The sequence below is a fragment of the Pholcus phalangioides genome, unplaced genomic scaffold (assembly GCF_987345545.1).
Source record: "Pholcus phalangioides strain wild (caught in Gottingen) unplaced genomic scaffold, Ppha-v1.0 ptg000015l_1, whole genome shotgun sequence".
NCBI lineage: Eukaryota > Metazoa > Arthropoda > Arachnida > Araneae > Pholcidae > Pholcus > Pholcus phalangioides.
The window spans coordinates 57,709,812-57,736,552 of NW_028301608.1; the positions used below are offsets into that span (position 1 = coordinate 57,709,812).

At 36.1% G+C, this 26,741-nt stretch overlaps 1 protein-coding gene across 2 annotated transcripts in view; it reads left to right on the plus strand.

Moving 5' to 3' along the window:
• LOC149076290 (discoidin domain-containing receptor 2-like) overlaps positions 1-14,122 on the plus strand; it is a 55,272-nt gene extending 41,150 nt beyond the window's left edge. Inside the window, exons 6-14 of one of the 2 annotated variants that reach the window (XM_089243847.1) lie at positions 3,873-4,049; positions 4,481-4,822; positions 5,014-5,067; positions 6,072-6,262; positions 6,392-6,548; positions 7,685-8,001; positions 10,247-10,569; positions 10,683-10,917; positions 11,174-14,122. In XM_089243847.1, the coding sequence (XP_089099973.1) occupies positions 3,873-4,049; positions 4,481-4,822; positions 5,014-5,067; positions 6,072-6,262; positions 6,392-6,548; positions 7,685-8,001; positions 10,247-10,569; positions 10,683-10,917; positions 11,174-11,473 (2,096 nt within the window). In that variant the 3' untranslated portion in view covers positions 11,474-14,122. Of the gene's footprint in view, positions 1-3,872; positions 4,050-4,480; positions 4,823-5,013; positions 5,068-6,026; positions 6,263-6,391; positions 6,549-7,684; positions 8,002-10,246; positions 10,570-10,682; positions 10,918-11,173 lie in introns of both variants that reach the window. The other variant, XM_089243846.1, reaches the window with a different exon arrangement.
• Positions 14,123-26,741: the final 12,619 nt, after the last annotated feature.

Sequence of the window (26,741 nt, forward strand, 5' to 3'; positions counted from 1 at the left end):
AACCTTTCGGCGAGTATGAAAAAGGCTACCGTTCGGAATCGTCAATGAATTGTAGGTCCCGGTATAATTAGCCCTCGTGTGCGTGCAGAAGATGACCGTGTTGCGACAAAAATTATCAAAACGATCAAAAACATTTTTGGAAATTGAAAAAACATCCATAAATATACAATACACAATTTGAATCCCCTATGAACTGTTAGGGATCATTCAAGTATTGCGTCACCATCGATAAAAGTGAAAAAGGGGGGGGGGGGGTTCGGGTTTGCTGATTTTTGATGAAAAGTGAGGAAAGTGGGGGGGTTTGAATGATGTTTACTTCATAGTCCATATTACTACCCCTCTAACGCCTCACGATGTCTGAATAAAAAAAATGCAGGACTTTGGCTTAAAGGGAAAGTCCCGTTTTAGAATAAAATTTTAAAAAAATGGAATGATTTTGAACATTTTTGCAAAATAATGAGGGAAAGAAAAACAGAATTTTCTCGTTTTTCCAATACACGTTTACCACACGTCTTATTCAACTAAACGGGATATATATAATTTCCTTACTCGCAAACGGATTTTTTTTCGAATATAGTTATCGTATGTATAACGCTATCAGAGACCGCGAGTCTCAATGTGATCATATTAAGTGGCGTGGCCTGTAAAGTAAGAGCTAATACTAACTAAAATAGGGGCATCCCAAAATAAAAGAAATTTTTCACGAAAAAACTAATACACACTAAAATAAAACTAATAAAAACTAATGATAATGATGAAATAAAATACACTGCCCATTAAAACTCATAGTTGTCTTATCTAAGTATGAATAGCTTCTCGATTCATCCCATTATAAACATCGTATTTCTGTTTAAACGTATCAGTTGTGGTAAAATTCACGGCAACCAGAGTTAAGTTATTACATTTATGCACAACCCTGTCTGAGAAAAATTCCCTAAGACACCATAACCAGGAATCATTCGTTGGTGTCCCCTCGTCGAAACATTCGATTGAGTAGCAATTCGTTCAATTTTTATGAATTTTTCTACTATTTACGAATTTGTGGGACCTTGTATTTGGCATTAAAAAATTCAGAAGTATTTCTCCATAAAATCCTATATGGATTGTACGCATAGAAGCACGGTGTATATATCTCCCATGTATGTATTTACGAACTATGTGAACCCATGCAGTCACAAATAGCTGCTGAATCCATCCCACGCAAAGCATTAAAGTGTCTTCACCCTCACACACAAAATCACCTTCCCATATATATACTTTTTCTTCCCATAAATATACCTGTTACTTACTGCAGAACCTACTCTTATCGTTTTCTCGTGTCACATACAATAAGAGGGTTCGAAACAGTGGCGTGAAATCCACGGCAGCCGTTCCTCAGTGTTGAGATGGTAACACGGAAAGGTCATTTATCCTCGAACTCTGAACGCACCAAGTCTCGAAACACAACTTTGGAGAAGGGATATTTATCCTTCGATATATACAGGCGTGTGGTACATTGGTAGAAGTTGTTGTAGTCGTAGTGGTAGCAGCTCTACACGTGCCCACATTCTGAAGGTTATGGTCCCGACCATCTGTTCTCTCACCAAGGATTTCCTCCAGAGGAGACCGCAACTATTTCGATGCCGAAGGAAAATGTTGAGAATCGTTGTTCTATTTAAGTAAAGGTGAGCGAAGGAGGGTGATTTCGCCCTCCACGCTTCATTACTTTCCTAAGGTGAAAACGAATTGCGGCTGTCCCTTTTGCACGGCAAAATCCATTCCGCCCCCCTACTAGATCTTCAATCACTCCTCAGACCCTTAACACGAGCTTTCTACCTCCTTTTTCTCGAACTGGAACCCTCTCTTCAGTTGGCGAAATTCCCACCAAGTAAATAGCTTGCGGGAGGAAGAATATAAGAAAAAGCGAAAGGAAAAATAATTTTATATTTTTCTTTTCCCAATGCTCTTCGTGAGCTTTTTTCCTCAAGGTCGAGGACCAACGGAAGTTTCTTTCATAACGAGCAGCCACTTGAAAACGGTTGGAAAAGAATAAGGAGAAAGTCTGGAAGCGCCTCAAGTCTGTCTTAGAGAAAAGTTCAATCATTCTCAAGAATAAAATAAGCGAAGTGATTTTAAATCTCTAAAAAAACACCAATTGTATTGATAAAATATAAGCGGAAAATAATATATTTTTTTTAATATACAGTGAAAACATCCCTCTACAACGATACTAGATATAACAATAATTCCCTCTAATTTTCAAATTCTGTTTGGAATTGTCTATAGTCTAATGTTAGACATCTCTCGATACAACGAAATCCTCTAGTACGATAAATCCCTGTATAACGATATTTTTAAGATATTTTGAAACAGCTGAAACGATATTTTTTTTTTATATTTCTCTCAAAATTGTCTTGAATTTAATTTGAACTTCCTCACTTATTTTCATTCTTCCAAGAGCGTCTAATAACATCGGTGTTTCGCATGACATGATCACCGAAAATTTTGATAAACATGTTGTTATTGTCACTTTCTGTGTAGGACACAAATGGTGCAATACGATAAACTTCTTTACAGGGGCAATTGCATTTTTGTATAAATTTCATTAATAAACTAATTAATTAGTTTTTTGCGACGAATGAATAATATAAAGAAGATTTTCTGATGGTATTAACAACGCAGATTTAGCAAAGATATCAACAAAAGCATAAATTTAGTGCTACATGATAACAATGTCACCTCTAGATATAACGAAAATCTCTCTCTATAACGACATTTTTTCTTGGCCCGCAGAATATCAAGGTTTCATTGTAACTGATCGCGTTTCTGCAGCCGTCGCCGGTAGAAATAGAGTGATTTAAATGCATTTTCTTACTAACCTACCAATATTACAAATCCCCTCTCCCTCATGATCAATGGGATCTGGAAATCAAAAAAATATAATTCTCTCCGAAAATAAGCAAATCCATCATGCTACGTGACGTCAGCGGCGTTGCATAAATTATTTCGCAGCATCAAACCCTTAAATACGTAGCTTTGCATATGCGCAAAGGGTCCTTTAGACGTCCAGTACTGTAGTGAGTTTAAAGATAGAAATTCGGCATCGACTTTGAACATAAGCTGAGGTCATTTTCTTTCCATTTTATATTTAGAATTTGCTGGCAGATGTCCTTCCTAATTAACGACACAACCCTTTGCTTGTTGCAGACCATTGCATTTGGATGTAATATTACTTCACTACATATATTTTATGAGCGATTTTTGAGGCCCTATAGAAGTAGTACAATTTGAGAAACTTTTAATGATTTTTCAGGCATTCTATATGCTGCTTTTATTAATTCGTTGAGGCAGAGGCTGGCCATGTTCTGGTTAGGAGAAGGCTTTGCATACGTGTCACCAACTATGAAAATAAATTATCAGCTGTGGAGAAAAAAAAAATTGAGCATTTAAGCCAGAGGAAAATTGAGCATCAGCCATATCCGTCGCAGAATCTGGCTGAGATGTCTATGTTGTTAATCTTTCTGCTGCAAACGCTGTTTTGCTTTAATTGGTTGTTGTCGACTTGCGAATATGGATCACACACAGGCTGATGAAACCACAATTCAAGTTCACAATTAATCTGAGGCGAAAGCACCCGCTAAGCAGGAAGAACCTTAAATATATGGTAATAACCCAGAAAGAAAACGTAGACAATATCTTTAATGATGCCATCAACTAGCGTTGGGGAAAAAGTTACTCTCTTGTTACATCGATGAACTGTCTTTCCTATTATATGTTGATTCTGCTCATGCGAGTTGATCTGTGAGGTTTGGTTGAAATTGTATGGAATTTTAAAATAATTAATTTCTGAAAATGTCATTATGGTTTCTGTTAAACTTTTTTGTCTTCTCCAGATGGACTGATATCGTATTCAATGACGGGTGGAGAACGCCGAGGTGAGTTTGACTTCACAGATAAAGTCTATGATGGTCTCAAAGATGGTGGATACATTCATTCGGGTTTGGGGCAGTTGACGGATGGTTGGAAAGGTCCTGATGATTTTAGACATGACGTGGCCGGTTTGGGAAAAGGTAAATACACGAAATTAAGATTTCTAATTCAAAATGCTAAAACTTATAGCGTCTGATCTGAATTTTAATATGTTCTGATTGAAGTTTCAAAATTTGTATTACAATAATTATTCTGATACGTTTAACCGTGCAATGGTTAAACAAATTCTGGAGAAAAAAAGGGTGTGAAAAAATATCACAAGTTTCCAATAACGGAGTGCACATGCCGCATTATTTGAATCAGATCTATCGTAAAGGCATCATGTGAATAACTAATGGAATATTTAAAAGGTGTTAAGAACGTTGTATTAATTCTCATTCAGTTTATACAGAACCGACTTTTATTTTGAGTGTAGGCATCACCCACATATGCAGGGCAAAAATAATAACTTCATGGTAATTTTATTCAGTTTTCTTTCCTAAAATTTCATTGAGAATTTTTATACTTGCAGGATACGGCTGGGTGGGCTGGAGAAATGACACAACCAAGTCCAAAGCCATAGTTATAAACTTCGAGTTCGATACAGTGAGGAATTTCTCGATGGCTTATTTCAACAGCAACAATATGTTCAGCAAAGGCGCTCAAGTGTTCACTTCTGCGAAGATATGGTTCAGCGTCGGAGGGAAATACTTCCATAACCCACCAGTCGAATTCTCCTATATGCCGGATAACATGCTCGAAAAAGCCAGGGATGTCACGATTCACCTCCACAATCGCGTCGGCCGATACGTTAGGATTGAGTTGAGTTTAGCTTCGAGGTGGACTCTCATCAGCGAAGTTTCGTTTGTTTCCAGTAAGTATTTCGGGAATATGTTAATTTTAATGCATCATAAAAACTCTCATTTTGCTCGTGCAAGCACAATCAAACTGATACCAGATTTTTCTATTTGTTACTTATTTTATTGCACAATTCATTTAGAATACATTCATTTCCGTGGATAATAATTCGTACACTCATGTTTTTTTTTCCCCTTCATTATGTAGCTATTGTCACCACCAATGTTACAGAAGAAGATCCACCACCTGATCCTCCTATCGGTGAGCTCTAAAAATATCATTAAAAGTCTGAAAAAAATCTGGTTGATTAATATAAAAACTCAGTGAAACCTCGAAAGTAACGATAATCTGGGGACCAAGAAAACATATCGTTGTAGAGGGACTATCGCTATATCGGGAGTCAACATTGCCAGCCCGTTCCATCAAATTTATGCTGTTATTGAGATCTTTTTCAAAATTCGCGTTGTCACTACCACTAGAGAGAGTGCTCTCAATTGTTTATCAGCCACAAGAAAAAGAAAAAAAAAATTTATTAGCTGAGCAATAAACATTCATCAAAAATCAGCAAAAACATGCAATGGACCTGTAATGAGGTTTACCGGATTGCACTTTTGTGTCCTACACAGAAACAAGCAATATCACCCTTTAAGTTGCATTTAGAAATCACTAAACCCCCCATTTCAAAATGTCATATCTTTTTTAATGAATTAGGCTTTCTTCAGATTTTCAACATGCAAACTGACGTTGTAGGGAAAAGTTTTCTATTGAGAAATAAACTACACAATATCTGGGCTTGTCATTTCTAAAATTAGAGGCTTTTAATCTAGGCGAGATATCTCGTCTTGGCATCGTAAAGGGTTAACACTTTTTGTGACCACTTAGTGCGCAACACCGATGTTATCAGACGTCCTCGGAAAAACGAAAACAAGTGACGAAGATAAAATTAAATTCCTGACGATTTTTTGAGTGATATCTTGGGGAAAAATGGAGTTAAAGTTGTTTCGAAATCTCTTTAAAATATCGCCATAGAGGGAATTATTGTAGTAAAAGATATTGTTGCATCGAGAAGAGTTCAGCTCATAGACCTATTAGGCAATGAACAATTTACAACAAGATCTGTAGAAATATCGTTGTAGAGGGGTTTATAGTTTTATGGAGTATCGTTGTAACGAGGCTTCGCTATAATAAAAAAGATTAACCATTATTTAATTGCATTCTAGTAAATGATGTGGAATCATATAAAGTACGATTCTCCATGGTTTCAGTGAGCACGGCCATAAGCGAGGACGATTCGACGCATCGTCACGTCGGTATGGTCATCGGTCTACTGGCGGGTGTCATACTTTCCCTGCTCCTGGCTATCGTCATCATAACTTTCAGGAACAAAAGGCTCAAACAGACGTCCCCTCACAGCATACTTAACTCTGTAGATAACACTGTCACAGTTAGCATGAAGGTTAGTCGGACTAATCTATTTGCGTAATGTCAAAAACCAGCCATATGTTACATTCCTTCGTTTCGTTAGTCCCTGATTCATCAGTATTCATCTGAAAATTTTGTTTTTTGGATCTTTTTCTTTTCATAGACATTGGATCTGACGTACTCACCCTGCTTACCATTGCCTTGTCAACAGAAGCAGAATGGATCGATTTACGATGAGTTCGATGACAGTAGCGTGCACAGGAGGCTGTGTCCAGAGCAGCATGAACTGAAAGGATTGTATTCTGGCCCACGGAATACCGGCATGTATTTTATACTTTAATTTTCCTACAATATTTGTCAATGACATTGTCATGTTGCAGGGCCGCTCTCGACAGACGCTGGGCTCGGTGCGAAAATAATAGCGATGTCAGATGCGTCTCGAGAATTTGGGTACACCAAAAACGTTTAGAACCTCTCTTTTGCCGTGGGAGAGGGGAATCAGCAGCCATTATTTTAGAATATAGGCCTACAGGAAAATGCTGAGAAATATCCATGCAAAACAATTTAAACACACAAATGTAGGTTAACACAAAAACTGATGAAAATTCATCCCTGAAGGTAATTTTAAACTAATGACAGGAAAAAAAAGGCTCAAAAAACTAATGAAAATTTGAGAATTCATGAATTAAAAGTAATTGAAAGAAATAACTCCAGAATTGATGGAAAAAAAATTCTAGAGATGAAATATCAGAGTAAACGTAAAAAAAAAAAAAATTAGAATTGATAAAATTCAAAATTATAGTAAAAGTTCAGAATTATACTGAAAAATAATTCCAGAATTCATACAAGATAATTCCAGAATTCATTAAAGATAATTCCAGAATTCATTAAAGATAATTCCAGAATTCATACAAGATAATTCCAGAATTCATTAAAGATAATTCCAGAATCGATAAAAAATCACTCCAAAATGGATGAAACATAATTGCAGAATCGATGAAACATAATTGCAGAATCGATGAATCATAATTGCAGAATTGATGAATCATAATTGCGGAATTGATGAATCATAATAGCAGAATTGATGAATTATAATTGCAGAATTAAAGGAAACATAATTGCAGAATTAAAGGAAACATAATTGCAGAATTAAAGGAAACATAATTGCAGAATTAAAGGAAACATAATTGCAGAATTAAAGGAAACATAATTGCAGAATTAAAGGAAACATAATTGCAGAATTAAAGGAAACATAATTACAGAATTGATGAAAATTTAAAAAAAAATAATGAAACATATTGTGGGAGCTTCTAATAATTTACCGTGAGTGCGGGGCCTCACGAAGCGTAGGCCCCCGGTGCGACCGCTTTTGCCGCACATCCGTAAGGACGGTGGCTCTGTCATATTGCACAATGTGAGCAATTCTGTATATGAATGCTAATTTCTTCTTCTTCAGAGTCGGATGAGTCCAGAGAGTACGCTGTTCCGGACATCACCAAGAGCGCGACGTCCACTTTGTCTATCCAACAGCGAAGCAACTCCCTGACAAAGCCTGCTTTTCCTCAGACGCTTCCGAGACCGTTATCTAGACACGCATCCGAAAAATACCGAACGGCTGGTGCTAAACTGCCTAACATACAAGGCGTTAGTGGAAACAACGTTTATGCAGTGCCGAGTGTGGATCTATTGAACGCTGAAGAGAATGCCGTTAGAGAGATACCGAGAAAAAATCTGCGCTTCATAGAGAAGATCGGGGATGGACAATTTGGAGAGGTAAAGCCACTAAAATAATTTTACACCCCGTTTTCATCGAGTTTCAAAAATACACGGTGATTATAAATAAACTGACACTACTCAGATGTAGTGCCCATTGTGATAGAGGTATTCCTATGAGAGTTGCTGTATAAGATATATAGACCATGGGAAAAAGAAAGATTCATTAAAAAATATTTCAATTATTCACCAGCAGGTGAAAAAGTGGCGCTTTTTTATCACAGTCATATTTTTCCCATGGTCAAAATAACGCATATATACCAAATTTTAATGAAATAAATTAGGTTCGCCACAACGGGTGCTACATAAGTGGGGGCAGTGTTTTCCGATATGCATCTGGATACGTGATTCACGCATCAAAACTAAATTTTGCTCCTCCAAATTTCGTTGAGGAGTGAAATTACTTTTAGGTAACTTTATTTTTAATAGACTAATTTCTCTGTTTCTCACAAAAAAAACCTCTCTTTTTACAAAACTACACCTTAAACTTTTGGAAAGAAGTGAAATTACTCCTCAAAACCATTTTTTCGGATCACACTGAGTCGGAGTAGTGTCAGTATAATCAAACACCATCTATAACCGAAGGCCTCCGCGCGAAGCTTTGAAGTCACTGAAGAAATTCATTTCACCTGTAGCCATTGGATATAGCAGGCCGACGAGTGCGATATCTTTATCCTTTTTTGCAGTATATCCAATGACTATAGGTGAAATGGACTTCTTCAGTGACGTCATGAGCTTCGCGCGGAGACTTTCTGCTGTAGATGGTGCTAATTATACTGACACTACCCCGACTTATGCAGTGCCCGTTGTGAGGAACATATTTATTGAAACTTGATATATACGTTATTTAGACCATAAAAAAAGATAACTGTGATAAAAAGCACCACTTTTTCACCTGGTTTTCCAAAATTAAAGTGCTTTTGTAATTGAATCTTTCGTTTCCCATAGTCCATAAATATAACAAGTTGCATCCTCAGAATGGGAGCTACATACGTCTGAGTACTGTCAGTTTATTTACAACTACCCCCGTATGAACACCTTTTACCAGCCGAAATCAGATTTAGATTGATTTTTATGTGTATTTTTTCCTTTTATTTTCCCTTCTGATTCTCCAGTTTAGACATATATCAATCATTAAAATTCATGAAAACATTCTTTGTATGTTTTATCCAAGTCCATAGAAATAACACATTAAAGTTAAATACAAAAAATATATATTTTATTCTTCGTTGAACATTGGTGATTTAAAAAAATAACTGATAACATATACGTTGAAATGATTGATTTTTTGTTTTGAAAATTAAGTTTAGAATCTCACACACCCCCCTTTTGAAAAAAGTGTTTTCATGAACAAAAATGTTTTTTTTTCTTATTAAATAAAATCGATGTTTCCAGCTTGGTCGATGTTCATTGACAGTTTCACCACAATATTGGGCATTATAAGATTAATAGAAGAAGGATAAATTCTATCAAAATGATGAATATATATTTTGCTGATACAGTGAAGCCTCGCTGCAACGATAAATCTATCTACAACGACAATTTTTTTTTTCAAATCTTGTTTGGAATTGCCTATAGTCTAATGATAAATTCTTCTCAATGCAACGATATGCTTTACTACGATAAATGACTCTATAACGACATTTTTTGGACGTTTTTAAATCGCTACAACGATATTTCATTGTAGTTCGCTAAAAATCGCTTTTAATATATTTCTCATATATACATATATAATTCCCAGTCGGTTTTTATTCTTCAAATGGCGTCACATCAGTGTTTTGCGCAACGTGCCCCCTGAAAGTGTTAATGAAGTTGCCACGAATCTAAATGTAGTTTCTGAATAGTACACAAAAGTGTAATACAGTAAACTTATTAACAGGGACAAGATATATAATTGAATTTTAGTAATTAACTAATTAGTTATGACTTTTTTTGCGAATAATTACTTATTCGTACATTTTCTGGTGGTTCTAACAATGCTGACTTAAAAGACCTGTTAAGTAGAGCATAAATTTAATAGCAAGTTAAAAGAGCTGTCAAGAAGAGCATAAATTTAGTAGCGCATGATGGTAATGTTACTTCTCGATATAACGCTTATCCCTCTACGACAATATATTTCTGGGTCCTCGGATCATCGTTATATCGAGGTTTCACTGTATAACATGACCTATCAATCTACCAGCTTTCAATTAATCTTAGTTATTCATTGCGTGTCTGCTTTGGAATTTTGCTTTTTGTCTCGTAGGTTCATCTTTGTGAAGCTGAAGGAATACCAGAACTCGTGGATATCCCTTGCCACGGGAACAGGACTATTGTAGCCGTGAAATCATTGAGAAAAAATGCTACTGAACAAGCGAGAAATGATTTCTATAAGGAAGTAAAGATAATTTCTGGACTTCGAGACCCAAATATTGTCCATGTTTTGGGAGTTTGCACGAAAGATGGGCCGCTTTCTATGGTGGTTGAATACACAAACAACGGTGACCTCACGCAGTTTCTTCGCAAACATGTCCTTGACAACAGCTCCGGTAATAGCCCCTACAAGTCAAATGGTGGCAATACATTAAGGTGAGTGAAAATGAACGTAACGTTATAACGCAATACACGGACTGTGAGAGTATCGAAATATCACTACAATGGTTGGTTCCAGACATTAAATTGAAATCATTTTTGCATTGCAGTTACGGCAGCTTGATATTCATGGCGAATCAAATTGCTTCAGGAATGAAGTATCTAGAGTCATTGAATTTCGTTCACAGAGATTTGGCTACGAGGAACTGCCTAGTGGGACGTGCTCTGTCAATAAAAATAGCAGACTTTGGAATGAGTCGCGATGCGTACGCCAAAGACTACTACAGAGTCGGAGGACGGACGAAGCTCCCTATCAGATGGATGGCCTGGGAAAGTTTTCTTATGGTACGACAGCACGTATTTGTTTTCAAAAATACACATAGGAAATATGTTGTTTCATTCTGTTTAGTTATTTCTTCGATCATTATCAGCTGTTTTCATCTTCCGTCGCTAAAAGGTCAATGAAAAACCCCCACGATCTTGTCAAATCATGGACTTCAGCAGTCTTGATTTTGAAGTTGCCTTGTATGTACACGAAAAAATAAGGGGATTATTATTATTTTTTTACTTTTAAGTGTACTTTTTTCTTCCTTCATTTCAGGGTCGATTCACCACAAAGAGCGACATCTGGTCTTTTGCGGTAACTCTGTGGGAGATCTTGACCTTCGCCCGTGAGCAACCGTTCTCAGAACTCAGCGACGACAGGGTCATCGAGAACGTCAACCATTTCTACCACTCGGATGGCCACCAGGTTTACTTAGCTCAACCATCTTCCTGCCCCAGGGAGATATACGACCTGATGAAGGAATGCTGGCAGAGGAATGAGAATGACAGGCCGAACTTCAGGGAGATACACCTTTTCCTGCAGCGGAAAAATCTCGGATATCAGCCGCAATCGTGACAGATGAAACTGCTATCACCGCTCAAAACGCCTTAAGCGAAGCCGAAACTGTGTCCCAAAACCCTAATTGAGGCAACCACTCCTGGTTACAACAGCTTTATCCCTCTCGGCTCCCTGGAACCAACTCCTTTTTTACGGACCGCCGAGGAAATTTTTCAAACCAATGCAACGGTTTTTTGTTTTTTTTTGTACGCGGAAATCGAATCCTTTGGGAACGGATGGGATGCGATCGGTGGTACACTGCCGTTTTTGGTTGCTTTTCAGTTTCTACAGCGAAACTAATAGTGCACTTACACATATCAAGTGCTGGGGAATTCGCTTATGTGTGTATCATTGCCACCACTTCAATGGCTTTGTAGAAACAAGACTTACGAACCATAATTTTATCCGGTATGCAAAATCTCGGACAGCGTGTATGTGTGAGATGTGTTGATTTGTGAATAACTCCTTTTTTCATTGTATTCGAATTTGTATATAATCTCATTTCACTGTACATAGGAAACAAGTGCGTGGCGAGTTAACAGAAACTCTGCTTAATTCTATATTTTAGGCGCCCCCCCCCACCCCATAAATTACTCAAATACCATCCAAATTTGCATAATGATTAAAAATGACCTTGATTGTTTTCGCACTAATGAACAAACAAATAGAACGTATACATTTTCAATAATTCATTAATTTGAGTGACTTGAAGACGGCCAAAAAGGTTTTTCCCCGTTGTCGGAAACAATGAACTTCTCTAATTTTATAATCTTCTGAACATGACATCTTCTTCCCATCATGTTACCTTGACTTTTGGTTCAGGGAAGATTTTAAGTTCGGTAAACTCTTTAAATCTGCTCCTAGGGCAGGGAAGTCCACGAAGAACTACTGTAAAACAACTTCACCTTACCACAAATGCTCAAGGCCTATAGACAGAACGCACATATTACGGAGTTTTATAGTCATTAAATGGGTTCCCGGGTTAATACTCCAACAAATAGGATTATTGAAATACACTAATATTTAAGAAAATTTAATCATTCCACAAATACTTGAAGGTTATAAACCATGAGTTATAGTGATTAATGCGGCCATTGTCATGGACGTCTAGGTTCCTCAATAGCGTCACCGGAGTCTAAAAACTGTGTTCTTCGGACAAGGGGAAAAAACTTGCGGTCTAACCTTTCGTTCATAAATCTTTCGGGAAATTTTTCTGATCGATTTGAGTGAAAATTTTAATTTGTAAGTTTTTCGATTGCTAACGTTTGGGACAATTTCACTTCTGCAAACTTGATGTTGATAACACTTCCACGGCTCAGTAAAATTCATCAAGTTTACATCTTGGTGCAGTTATATATTCAAGAAACAAATAAATTTAACTTATCACTGGGATTTATTATTTGCTTTATAAAGCAGTTCACTCTGCTTACACAAAAAATGTCAGATTTTCATTGAGAAAACTATTAAGAAAGATTTCGGTGCTCTTCCAAAGAAAAAAAATGAATTTGTTGTATATTTCTTTCAAGATAAATTCTGTGAACATTCACGTATTCCTATTTTTAGAAATTATCATATTACACTCATTATACATGAGTATATATACATATACATAAAGAAAGTGATAATGGATGATTAATTCCCTTGCACGTATCGGAAATAATTATAAACAGATGAATCACGATTTTTAATACTTATCCGTAAAATATTGAATTCTGTAAAACGTAAATCAATATTATATGTTTGTTGTTGTTATATATTATCTCATCAACGCTGTAAAAAAAAATTATTTCTTCTACTATCGTTGCACGAACCTCCACAAAATACCGTCTTCCAAATGATTACCGATTTACATATTTATTTAATATTGCTACGTATTTTGGGATGCACGCGTATAGTACACGGTATTTTCTAACGTTACTGTAATATAATAGACGATTAATAAGAACAAGCATGATTGGTGACTTTCGCATTTCAATGATCACACTATTGATTTCAACAATCGATGTTTTAACTTTTTTCTGGCGTCAATGCAGTGACTTCAGTTCCAATATTTATGAATTTCTCCAAAGCGTGTACAAAACGTTTTGAGCGTGTATAAAATGTATGAGTTTTAATGAGTCTCGCTTTTCTCATCCTTATCTGCACGACGGTATTGTATTTCTAAATTTCATTGATATATTTCACAATGGTTTTCTTGATAATAATGAATGTGTAAATGATATAAAAATTTATCACGTGTGTCCGTAATTATCATGATTAAATTTTAATATTATCGCATGACATAAATTTATGGGAAAATTGATCAAATTATATACTTTAAAATTTTTTGCCTTCAGAAAAATGGTATCATTATTATAATGTAATTGTGTTCAGATATTTTGTAATCAATGTTTTCCTTGAATTTCTATTATCTTATAATCACTGCACTTCATTTTTAATTGTTGCAAATATAATTAAACAAAAGAAATTACGGAAAAAAAGAAGAATCCTGCCGTCAATTTGATCGGTGTCCATTTTACACGAGGCTATATTTGAGAGAGTGTTATCGTGCACATACACCACGTGTACGAAGTGTGTTGATATTTTGCATTGTAATGATTGTAAATTATGCGTATTTTACATGTATTTATTCTGTATTAAATTTCTTTTACTTCTTTTTTGTTTTAATTTGAGAGTCATTTTTTTCTACAGTTCAATAAATTCAAATTCGTAAAAATCGATTCCCCGTAGTTTTCTGAAGTAAGTGAAACTACACAAACAGAATTAAAACAATTCAGTAAAAATTTATTTTATGGCAACTTGCACTTAGTTATATACTAACTTTCAAAAAACCCTATCGTACTTGTACCTTAAATTAACTTAAATTTATTGTTATAATTTCTTAACCTGATACATTTTAATTGCTACTGCTTAAATGACATAAAATATGAATAATACTTTGTCGTTTTCTTAGGAGCCTAATTTTTATTGTTTTTAATTTTAGACTTTCGATGTATGGACCACTCAATAAAACATATGTTTTACGTAAAAGTATGGCAGTTGTTATATCTGGCGTCGACTATATCTGCAGGAAAGTGACTGATAAATTTGAGAAATAAAATGTGGATTTTTTTTTAATAAAATCAAATTATTCTTTTTCTTCCAAACTCTAATTTATTAAGTTTTGCTCATGAACCGAAAATTTATCATATTCAGCTAAGCTTATTTTAATCTCAGCTCGTGTTAGTAAACATGATAAATCGTCAGTTAGTTTCGTATGCATAATTAACTGAACATCACTATGCTCCAGGATGGTGAACTCGAACGGTAATGCTTGTTTGTTGATACATGTGAAGGAAGCCAACATTACAAGACTGATAATATTGTCTTGAATGTTTTTATCTTCTTCAAACGTATTTAATTTTAATTTAGTTTTTATTCCAAAATACGAGCAGTGAACATAATAATGTATGGGTAAAGATAATTGATTGGTTTAATGAAGAGAAGAAAAGCTATTTTATACATATTTATCAAGCTTTCCAACTTTATTTGTGAATTTTGCATATTCGCCGTAAAAAGTGATAAATGTAGCGACATTTAATTAAACTTTGCTTATCGATTTGATTGTAATCACCCATAACCACCGATATATCGCTTTACACAGTAACATACATTCGAACATTGAAATATATGGGAATCGATAGCTATCGAACAAAGAACGTCGAAAAATGTAAAAGTTGTACAAACGATGTTACACTCTATATCGTAGCCCTCCCCGCTAGCGGACAAATTTTTGGTGTCATGGTTATCCGATAATGAGAGATTCCACTGAATACGGGAAATGTAGTCAGTCCGTATTTCTATACGTGATGATTTGATTGAATGGCATCGTTTAGTTATTCAAGAGAATATCGCATACTTTAAATCTTGCCATCTATTGCATCCGTCTACAAAGAATCCCGTTTTTCAATGCGTGCGCATTATTCACAGCACTTGCAGATTTTAGGTTACATGTACGAAAAAAAGCAACATCTTTCCAAGGAATTTTGAATCAAACATGGTAATTCTGTCATTTTTTAGATATATATCTTTATACAGCCTCAAATCTATTTTGGTTCTCAATTCTAGAAGATTCGAGGTAAAACCTCGTACGAATAACAGGAAAAACTTGAATCACACATTCTTGAGAATTTTGAAGGTGAATATTTTTAAATATTCTTGACATCCATCATGGATAGCAGCAAGCGAGGGAAAAAAAAATTGATTTATGAGGAGTAGATTGTTATAAATGAGTTGTTTACGTGATCATGACAAAGAAACAGGTTCGGTGGACCGCTTCTCCATGTCTCATCCTTGATAATATTATTTTTTCCTATTTGCTGTTTAATAATAGTCAAAAATATTTTTAGAAAAACTACTCACGTGGGAATAAAAACAAACCTCTTTTTTATTTTTCTAACGTATATTTTTTTTTGCTAGGAAAGTTAAGTTTCCAAGACATTTATGACAGAGAAGTGTTTCAGACCTGAGGTGCTCGACTTGATCTTTATGAAAGAGATTTTGAATTCTGAATTATCTCTGAGGTGCTCGGACCGGTGCAACAAAATACTAACTAACTAACTAACCGTGTGATGGCTGTCCATATCCCACGAGATTTCTAGCCGTAAAGCAATCACCGGGAACCATAATGCAAAATAAAATAGTACATATGTGCATCTGCATGCCGTACACATTCCACAATTTCCAAGCATTTCAGAGATAGTAATACATGCAAGCAAAATAAAATGCTTTGATTTTGTAGACGGCAAACCGTTCTTCAGTTTCGCCATTTTGTTTTGATAGACTAATTAGTTGCAGCAAAATGTCGAGACAACAGTTTTGCCTTAAATGGAACAACCACACCTCAAACATGGTCAACGTATTTGTGCGTCTGTTGTCAACTGAAGAATTAGATGACGTCACCCTTGAGTGTGCTGGACTGAGCACGAAGGCTCACGAAATGGTGCTTTCAATTTGCAGCTTTTTCTTCCAATTTTTTTTTCTCGAAAAATACCCTGCAAGCACCCAATAGTGATATTGAAAGACATTACGTGCAAAGGTTTAAGTGCAACAAAATATTGAGGGTGCTGAAATACTCCCTGCATCCCCGGCTTCGACGCTACTGCCGAATACTACTCCTCTTATACAGGTCATTTCAAATTTTATGAAGCAATGAAAAGAGAGAAACTTTTTTTATAGTTGTTTTCCAATGATATCTGATACAGAACCTACAGTCACAGTAACTTCTGGAAACATTATTTAATCATCCTACATAGCATAGTTCTTATTTACAAAGTTTGGCAGCAAGTGTATTACAGGACCATCAATTTGACTTAGAGTATAGGCGTATATTTTGTGGCCAGATACCATAGACGTCGGAAATGTTTCAGACACGTGGGTGCTAACATTGAGCTTTATCCAGGAAAATGTCATTCGTTGTTTAATTCTGAGGGGGGCTCAGACCCCTTCTGGAAAAGTATGTGGTTACTCCAGCACCCACTGATTTATAAGGTATTTTTGTTTCCGAAAAATTATACTGTACACCTTTATGAGCGAGCCACTTAACTGTAGTGATGTGGGACCACACGCAAATTACTAAAATCATCTATACATGTGCATCAGGCGGGATTAGTGAACTTAGGCATGGATTACTCAATTGGTTCATAAATATGTCGTGGATCTCACTAGTCAGGGATGTATAAACTTTTCAGTCACTGGGCCAGACATACGATATTATCTGCCACTCGCGCGGGCCAGAAACTTGTATATATAAGAATGGCCACATAATCTGTATTTTACGGAACATTCCACACACACACACACACACACACACACACACACATAGTCCCACTTTCTTTATCAGATGTCCCGTTTTTCTCAGCATTTTAAACGAGGCTTGCTTGAGCTTTCATTCTTTACTGTAATCATAATTTAGATTATTTTCATGACCTTCAAATGAACGTATGATGATTATGACTCTAATTATCACATAAATATGTGTGGCATCACATAATGCATGCCCCATATCTGTCAAACGTATACGTTTTTTGTAACAGTCCTGTGCCTCCTTCTTCCATTGCACAAATAGGAGTAGCCCTATTTTCCCGTCACTGACAATTTTTCAGAAATTTTTAGTGATAGCAAACAACTTAATGAACTTCTGACAGTTTTTGGCAGAGAGAAATCGGCATTCTCACTTGCACCTGACAGTTTTTTCCTGTAGTTCGCAATTTTACTCGCCTTTGGCAATTTTTGGGCCATAATTACCGATGTCTCATATTCCTCGAGAATTAGGCATTTAGATCCTTACTTTTTTATGAAGGAAGTTTGGTCAGCCCAAGTATTTATCGTGGCACGTATTGATATAGTGGAAAATATTGGTACTGTTCGACCAGAACGCCTTTCGCTGGCTGGATATAATCCCTTAGCAGGCCGGAGTTGGTGCACCCCCGACATAAGCGATCTGGAAATGCGGCGGTGATCCTCGGTGATCTGGAACAGCAGTCATTTGAGTGAACTGGAAATGTGCTGCGGGTCACTTGAGTAATCTGAAAATATGCGGATGACCGCTTGAGAGGGATTTAAAACCGCACCATAAGCAGATACAGTCTCCTCCAACAGGTGGGGGGGGGGGGCGAATCAACGAGGGTATGAAGATATGAAGAGTGAATTAGGGAGTTGCGTGAATGTCCACTTTCGATCTTCCGCCTATGCTAATAATACATCTTTTTTTTCACTGAACGGTTAACCATCTAGAAACTTCTCCGCTGGGTCACCTAAAAGATCTGAGAGTTTATCGCGGGCCGCTCAAGTGCTCTTGAACTGTGCCGCACATTACTCAAGTGTTATGTGGATATATGCAGAGGAGACGTAAGTGTTACGAAACCATTACTGTGCGTGTGCTTGACTTGTGCTTTGTATGGCAAATTTTGATTTCTGAATGCATTCTGGGAGGTGCTCAGATCGATGGTACAGTGCATTGCCGGTGTGTGATATGTGGTTATCATGTACACGAGCAAACACTGCACCCCTGGCTACGATGCTACTGGCAACACCGTGGCATATTCTGTTTATGAGCCACCTGGTTCAATTTTGCAAAATCAGGTTTGAGGTCGTGGGCCACATAAGATAACTACCAGCGCCACATTTGATCCCCGAGCCATGGGTTGATTTTTTTTTTATTGAACAAACAGCACATCAGACATAACAGACAATGAATTATAAGCGAACGCTTTTCGACCCAAAGGGTTACAAATAACCTTCCATGGGTCGTACTAATGAATTATATACAAAATTTCTTAGCAACATATGAAGGTATCATCTACTGCAATAGCTGCAGACAAGTCGCACCAAATATATTTCTTTCATATGTTATGTTAGAGTCTGAGATGTGTTACAATACTGATATATTTTTCGACAACACACATTCATTTTCAAATTCATTAACCATCGAATGAAACGAACCACCCAATATGTGTTTATTTCCAGTGTGTTTCGATCTTTTATAGCCTTCTTAAACATATAAAATGATCGCTGCTGTCTAATAACAACATCAAGTTCTCAACATATTCTCAGAGTAAGAAAACAGTGATTTTTGAAAATATTTTTTTAGGTAATGGTATAGATATTGTGATCTCATAGTGCTTCTTTGTATATTCACTCTGGGGTGCCAATCAGGATTCTTATAGACGAGTAGTAAAACTTTATGCAAATAAAGTTGACGTATGTTAAATTGGATCAACAATACTCTATTATGTAGATAATTGTTTGTATCTAGAACATCACGTCGAAAACAGTCATGAAGACTATTTGAATGTTCATGTTCAATGCCTATTTGAATGTTCATGTTCAATGACTATTTGAATGTTCATGTTCAATGACTATTTGAATGTTCATGTTCAATGACTATTTGAATGTTCATGTTCAATGACTATTTGAATGTTCATGTTCAATGACTATTTGAATGTTCATGTTCAATGACTATTTGAATGTTCATGTTCAATGACTATTTGAATGTTCATGTTCAATGACTATTTGAATGTTCATGTTCAATGACTATTTGAATGTTCATGTTCAATGACTATTTGAATGTTCATGTTCAATGACTTATGATGGTCCCGTAAGTCTATCGTGTTATAGCAATTCACTACTGAATGAGCTGTCCCGGAAGTGTGCATGTGTACCTAACAGTCTTGAGAGTGCATATAGTCTTGTGCATGAACTTTAGTGCTACTGACTGATGCTTAATGCGTTTACTCACATGCTCCCTCACGCTCTAGTTCTGTTATGGTCGCTCAATGACCTAGTCCTTCGCTTTGTACGCCACTCTTTCGGTCGCTGACTGATCTGGTCCTTCACTCTCTGTCACACTTTTAGTCGCATGCGTGCTTATACACTCTCTAGGTCATTCATTTGGTTGCTGACCGACCTAGTCTCTCATTCTATCTTCAACTCTTTCGGTTGCTCACATACCTACACACACTCTCTTTTGTTTACTCACTGAACTCGACTCTCACTGCCTAGGCAACTCTTTTGGTCACTCACATGCTAATACACTCTATAGTTGTCTCTTTTCGTCACTCACTGATTTAGATGTTCGCTCTCTGATTCCGCCCCCTCATTCTTTTAATCGTTTATATGCTTGTACACTCTCTAGGTAACTCTTTTGGTTGCTGACTGACGCAGACCCTCACCCTAAACGTAACTCTTCTATTACTCACATGTAGTGATAACATTTCCCGGGTTTTTTTCCATCCTCAGAAATACGAGATCCCACGAAATTTCTGGGATTCGGTTCCAGTACATACAAAAGGATGTATCAAAAACTAAAAATTTAATTGTAGATAAAATATTACTAACAGAAAGTTATTAATATTTAAAGGGTTTTTCAATATCATTATGATTGTCATACAATATACAATAAATTTAGTGTTTTGTGATTTTCGGGAGAAAAAAACAGGGGGGAAATGTAAAATCTACCAAACGTTTGTGATTTCCAGCATCACATTAAATCACCGATAGATGACGCCTCAATTTCCCACCCAACATCAGTTGGAAATTGTCATATGGAGATAGATATATGACTGGAGTCGGTGTGCGGTAAAGTAGAATCACATCAGCTGATGTCGATTCACCATTCGTTAATTACCTCTAGTGCACTGAATAATCTATGAACTATTAGTTAGTTAGGCGTCGTTAGTTAGTTAGAAGTTAGGGTACATGAATGCCATTTGAAAGTCGTTCATTCTGGATGAATAAGAAATTGTAATCAGTTGATTTATAAATGCAATTACAAGAATAAGATATGTTCGGAATGAAATATGACATAAAAATAGATTGTGTAAAACTTGAAAGAGCCTCTGCTGCTGAACAACGTTCGTTGCTGCTGTCGCATATGTGCCTTATTGGGAAAATGGCGATTCTCTAGACTAAGACATTTTGCAGAAACCGACATCATTACTCACATGAGAACCTAATTCCAAGAACTCGCAGTTCCCGCAAATAGACCTCTTTATTACTTTTCAATAACTCATTTCTCTTTTTTTCTTTCTTTGTGTGTCGTTTTGCTCCCCCCCCCCTGTTCCATAGATCGAATTATTGCGTCTCTCCAGAAAATGGTCGTGGAATCGTTGTTCGATGCAAAGCAGTTATCTGAGAAAAGGCAAATATACAGAGAATACAGAGGCAGGAGAGGAGAGAGAGGGAATGTATTAAGTATTACTAGTATTTTCTGCGCATAGGTGATATTTTTCTCTCTCTTCCCTCCGTTTCCCAATTTTCCAATTTCGTTTAAGTAAGGCTCTTCATCGTTTTTCAATTATTATTATTATTATCGAAGGAGAAAATAAGGACATACAAGATCTCATGCAAGATTCGACGACTACGATCGAAAATGCAGATTTCGGAGTTAGTAATATATGATGGATATCTCAGACACTTACGCTTAACTGCTGGTATGATATCAAAAAAATTATTTTAAAAAATTGGTAATTAAAGTTTTCTTCACTAAATCAAATTCTAATCTGGAAATTATATTCGTTTGTTTAAAAATGTGCAGCAACCATATTACTGCTTAATCGTGCATGTACGTGTGCGTGCGTGACCCTAACGTATTTATGTTTCAAGAGTTGCGCTTGTTTCGTGTTCTTGCTGTCATATTTACCATATTGAATAACAACGTTAGCTCCAATAGAATTCACAACCACACACACGCACGCGCACACACACACACACACACACGAGGCCTCATTACATTTTTGTTCAGAGAAGCGTCTTAAAAGCTACTTCCACAGAATAATATGTCCGTGAAATAAAAACAAATATTTCTATAAATACAAAATTAAAATTAAAAATGAATCTAAAAATATTTTAAGAAACAAACTCTTGAATGAAACCTGGGTTTTTAGGGCAAGTCTCCCTCTGTCAGGGCCGTCACTTCAACTTTTTCTAAGTAGAGGGAGCAAAGATCCTATACTCAATGTATATATATATATATATATATATATATATATAACGTCGTCGTCCCCCCCCCCCCAAATGACAGGGCCGGAGCAAGTTTTGCAAAGAAAAAGTAATTTTCACAAAAGAAATTTTTTTTTGGTCCAGAAAAACTATTTAGTTTTGGCAGTCATGGGACTTTGGCATTTTCTCCATCTATTCGGTATCCGGAACTTTTGAAAAGATTCAATCGGTGATTCGTGGATAAGGTAAAACAACTTCGACAATAGCGCCTTATCCATCAATATCATCATCGGAATGTAAACCTTATGTGAGCGCCAGTAACAGGAAAATTCAGAAATGAGTCGCTGACCCTGCATTTATAGGACTTTCATTTGCTGGACATATTTCCTGTGATTTTCATTCAAACAGCGCTTTTCTATCGACGAAAATTTGAACTAATTTGTTTTTCTTCACCAAAAAAAACCCCTTTAGTCTGAAGAAAATAATTTTTTTCGCAAACTGCATTAAAATTAGAGCTGAGATCGGTTAAAATTTTTAACTGGCTAATCAAAATATTTTAATCGATTTACCCTTTTACGAGCAAGGACGTAATATTGCGTCCTAACGCCAGTGAAATAAATTTTTAAACAAGTTCATTGTTTTATTTCCTCTCTCTCGTCATCATTCCGAAGCTTTGTTGCAACCCTACAATTTTTTTTCATTTTTTTTGTGTGTGTACCCTGACAAGTGATTTTTTCACTCATATATGATGTATGTTTTTATAAGAGTGAAAGAGAACAGGTAGGGTAAAGGTGAAAAGAGAAATATCAACTTTGTACACATTCTTATCAATTTATCTACACTGTATTTCACTGTCTTTTACTCTTTCATTTTTTTTTTCTCTCTTCTTCTACTTTCTTTTTCTTTTTCTAACGTTCGGTTAGGTTAGGACACAAGGTTACTATAGTTATTGCAGATTCGTAAAATATAGAGCTTCCGAATTTCTTGTCGATTGCTTGTAAGTGGAGATGTTAATCACCCGATAAATTGAATTTTAATCGAATATTTTTTGTGACCATATAATATTAACAGATGCTATAAAATTTAATTTATTAACTTCACTCCCCTACTCGGTAGATGTAAACAGATATAGGAATTCGTTGAGAAATTGAGGCTACTACCACTACTAATCCACACATGCATCTCGTCAATGTTCAATAATTCAAGCAAGTTAGTGTGCTGAACACAATAGTTGCCAAAACTTGTCGTTTTTTTGAACGGTTATTTTTGATTATTATTCAGATTTCGAAGTTACTTTCGATTATACTGTTGCTTGTTTTACTTGTGAGGAGATGAGCTGATGCTTCCACGAATACGAAAACTACTGTTCATATTGGAGATAGTGAATTTTGGTCTTGTCTTTTAAAACTCCAATCAAAATCACTTTAAAATTGAAATCATCAATTCTCATTGAATCGAATTCGATCAAAATGTTGATTTAAATATTTGTGCTAATATAGTCACTTAACCGAAATGTTCTGTACAGAACATGATTTATAAGGTCGGTTTTTTTCAAACAAATCAAGTTAATTCCCAAACTTTTACTTGATCAATTTTAATCAAATTGATCGATTAACTCAACTAAATTTTTTAAATGCGATTAACAATTGATCGATTAACCAACCCAATTACTTGATTAATCAGACCAGCCCTAATTCAAATATACCAGTTCCTTCAATTTTTATGATTTTTTAAACTATTCACATGGGTACATAATTTATGGGACACCTTGTATTTATCAGCCTCTCTTGAATATATTCCATTTAACAGCAACACGTTACTTTTCCAATATTTTTCCTACAGAAAACTATAGTTCCATTGTTTCATCCGGCATAAATTTAAATTGATTCCACATAGATTGAGATACAAGAAATTTCACGTCTGCTTATATACAAATACAACGCCACAACAGGCAAATTGCCCAACGAAGTGGCTGACTTAAGAACATCATGGATCCCCGAGCCCCTACCTACTACTGCTACCCCACACATGAACCCCCCCAACGAATCGGTAAATGCGGGAATGTGCGTGTACGTGTAGTGCAACCTGACGTATAGTTTGTTTCTGTGTAATGCTTGTTATGTGTAGTGCAGTCATCTGCCCCCAGTTTTACTAACTATGAGTGAAGTGTTATGGTTGAATGATTTACCGTTGTAGGACTGTTGCTCTCTGTGGCGAGACTTTTTAACGGGGAGATCGGCTCGCATTTGCGCCTTGAAGTTGGGAACCACAGAAAACCAACTTCAGCCGACCACCACTGTGGGGTTCGAACCCGGATCCTCGCATCACGAGTCCGGCACTATAACCACTCGACCACCACAGCGGCACTCGACCACCACAGCGGCATATCCATCAATCAATCCTATCCTAATCAATAAAACTTTACATGGTTGCATCATGAAAAATGCAATACAAAACTGAATCAGTTTTAATAGATGGTAATGCTAAAGACAAAAGTTTTTCGATTTCCAACTGTGCTTTCTTGAGTTAAATAAAATAGGAGAAAGAAGAACCAATTTCTTTTTCAAGCAGACTTTTAATAAAATGATTTCATTACTATTAAATAATATAATAAAATTCATTTTCTGTATAAATATAAGCTTCATTAAATACATTTGAATACAATTTCTAATGCTTCATTCCTATTGAAATTTATTAACATAGCTCGAGATATTAATTAGGGCTTATCAAGTGTATAATTACTTTTTATCTCTTTTCATCTTCAAAATATTCTCGTGAAACTTATAAATTTAATTAATGATTTGATTTAATTACTCTTTCACAAACGCAGTAAAACAGATCATCTCCGTGCCTCATTTCTCGAACACCTTGCCTCAGAATTGAATATTAATGGACTAATAAGGTAGAGTGAGCGTAAAATAGTTATTAAGCTCATGAAGGAAATATGTAGCAGGCCACTAAGTGATCTCTAAGTATGTCGCGGGTCATTCAAGTGATCTGGAGATACACTGCGGGTTACTTAAATGATGGGGAACTGCACCGTGAACCACTTTTTCAGACGCACAACACAATTCCAGACACGCAACACATTTTCAGATCACAGAATGATCTGGAAATGTGTTGCGTGTTGATTGAGTGATCTGGAATTGTTTTTCGTGTTTCCCTCAATATATTCTGTATCCTATATATCGCAGATCATTCAAGTGATCTCCGTAGGTACATCGCACGCCACTTAAGCGATCTCTAAATGTTTCGCAGGCGCCACCTGAGTGATCTTCAAATGAACACACTTTATTGATCAGTTTACGTGTCACATAATTCATTTTAAAAAAAATTAGGTTCCACATGACGGGCTACATCAGATGGCTCCGAGGGCCACATTTACCACGTGGCCGATTGGTTGAGTATTAATTTCTTAACACAAAGGTTTCTCGATTTCCAACAGAGCTTTTTGAGCTTTAATATAAGAATTCATTTCTTGGATGCAAGGGTTTTAATCAAATATTTTCATTGCGAATAAATTATATAATACCATGTATTTACTGTATACAAATATCGTCTTTATGTTTTAATATATTTTCTAAGACTACCTACCAAATGCTTCATTCGTATTGAAATTAATTAAAATAGCTCGAGATATTAATTAGGGTTTATCAGGAAAGTTCATTTTATCTCTTTTCATCTTCAAAATATCTCGTGATCCTTATGAAATTTAATTATTAATTTAATTACTCCTTCACGAACGCAGTAAAACCGATCATCTCCGCGTCTCATTTGTTGAACAACTTGCCTCTGATTTGAATATTAGTGCACTAAGATAGTTAGCGTAATAGTTATTCAGCTCTGGGAGCGTTGAATTCTAGAGAAAATCGCGTTATTAGTTTCCAAAATAACTCCAAGTTGATATTAACTTCGCTACTGTGTGTTTCCCCTGCTAGTATTCTTTTTGTGTTTCTGGGGCCGTGACATAATATTGTGTGTCGTTTTGTGAAGTGATCGTTCGGCATGCGCATATGAAAGGAAAGGTTCGCATTGACTAATTAAAAATCTCCTCGTAATTAATGATCCTTTTGGGCTAATGATCGATAACGTCAATTTTAGCGATGCTCGCCGAAGTGCGGTCGGTGGGATGCGGCAAATGAGAATTATTCGGGGGAGACTTGCATCGAGGGTGGAACGCCGGGAAGCCATCTGCTGTATCTCATATCCGAGAGCGATATTAGTTGCGTCGGTGTCAGAACTCGTGTATTATATTAATTGGCTAAAGCGTTTACGTCGCTATTGTATATATCTCGTGTCGTTACACAATACTGCATAGCCGCCATGACTTACGCATCAGAAAACCAGGAAAATGGACGTTTTCTCGCGTATGTATGTACGTATATTGAATTAGGCTGTCAAACTTCAAAGCGGTGGAAAATATACTGTGTAATTGCTAAACGATTACGGCATCGGTATTTCTACTAGGCTGCAGACTTTCATTGGCTTTCCTTCATTCTTTATGCGCCGTTTGCAGCCAATAATACAGATTTTCTAGATTGATGAAAATGCACTATGTCTCGAAGACACATTTGACATTCGTGCGACAGCTAAGATTTTTATCATGTAGAAAATACAAAATGTATATATTCATGTCCATACAGATAAATCAGAGAAAATATGTTTCATTACGAATAAATAATCAATGTACAGGGTGGCTCGTATTGTTTCTACAAGAATGAGAGTATTGCGTCTTTATGACATACATGCGTACTGCACATTCACTGTACACCTGCACATTCATATATTCATGGCATAGAAACATCTT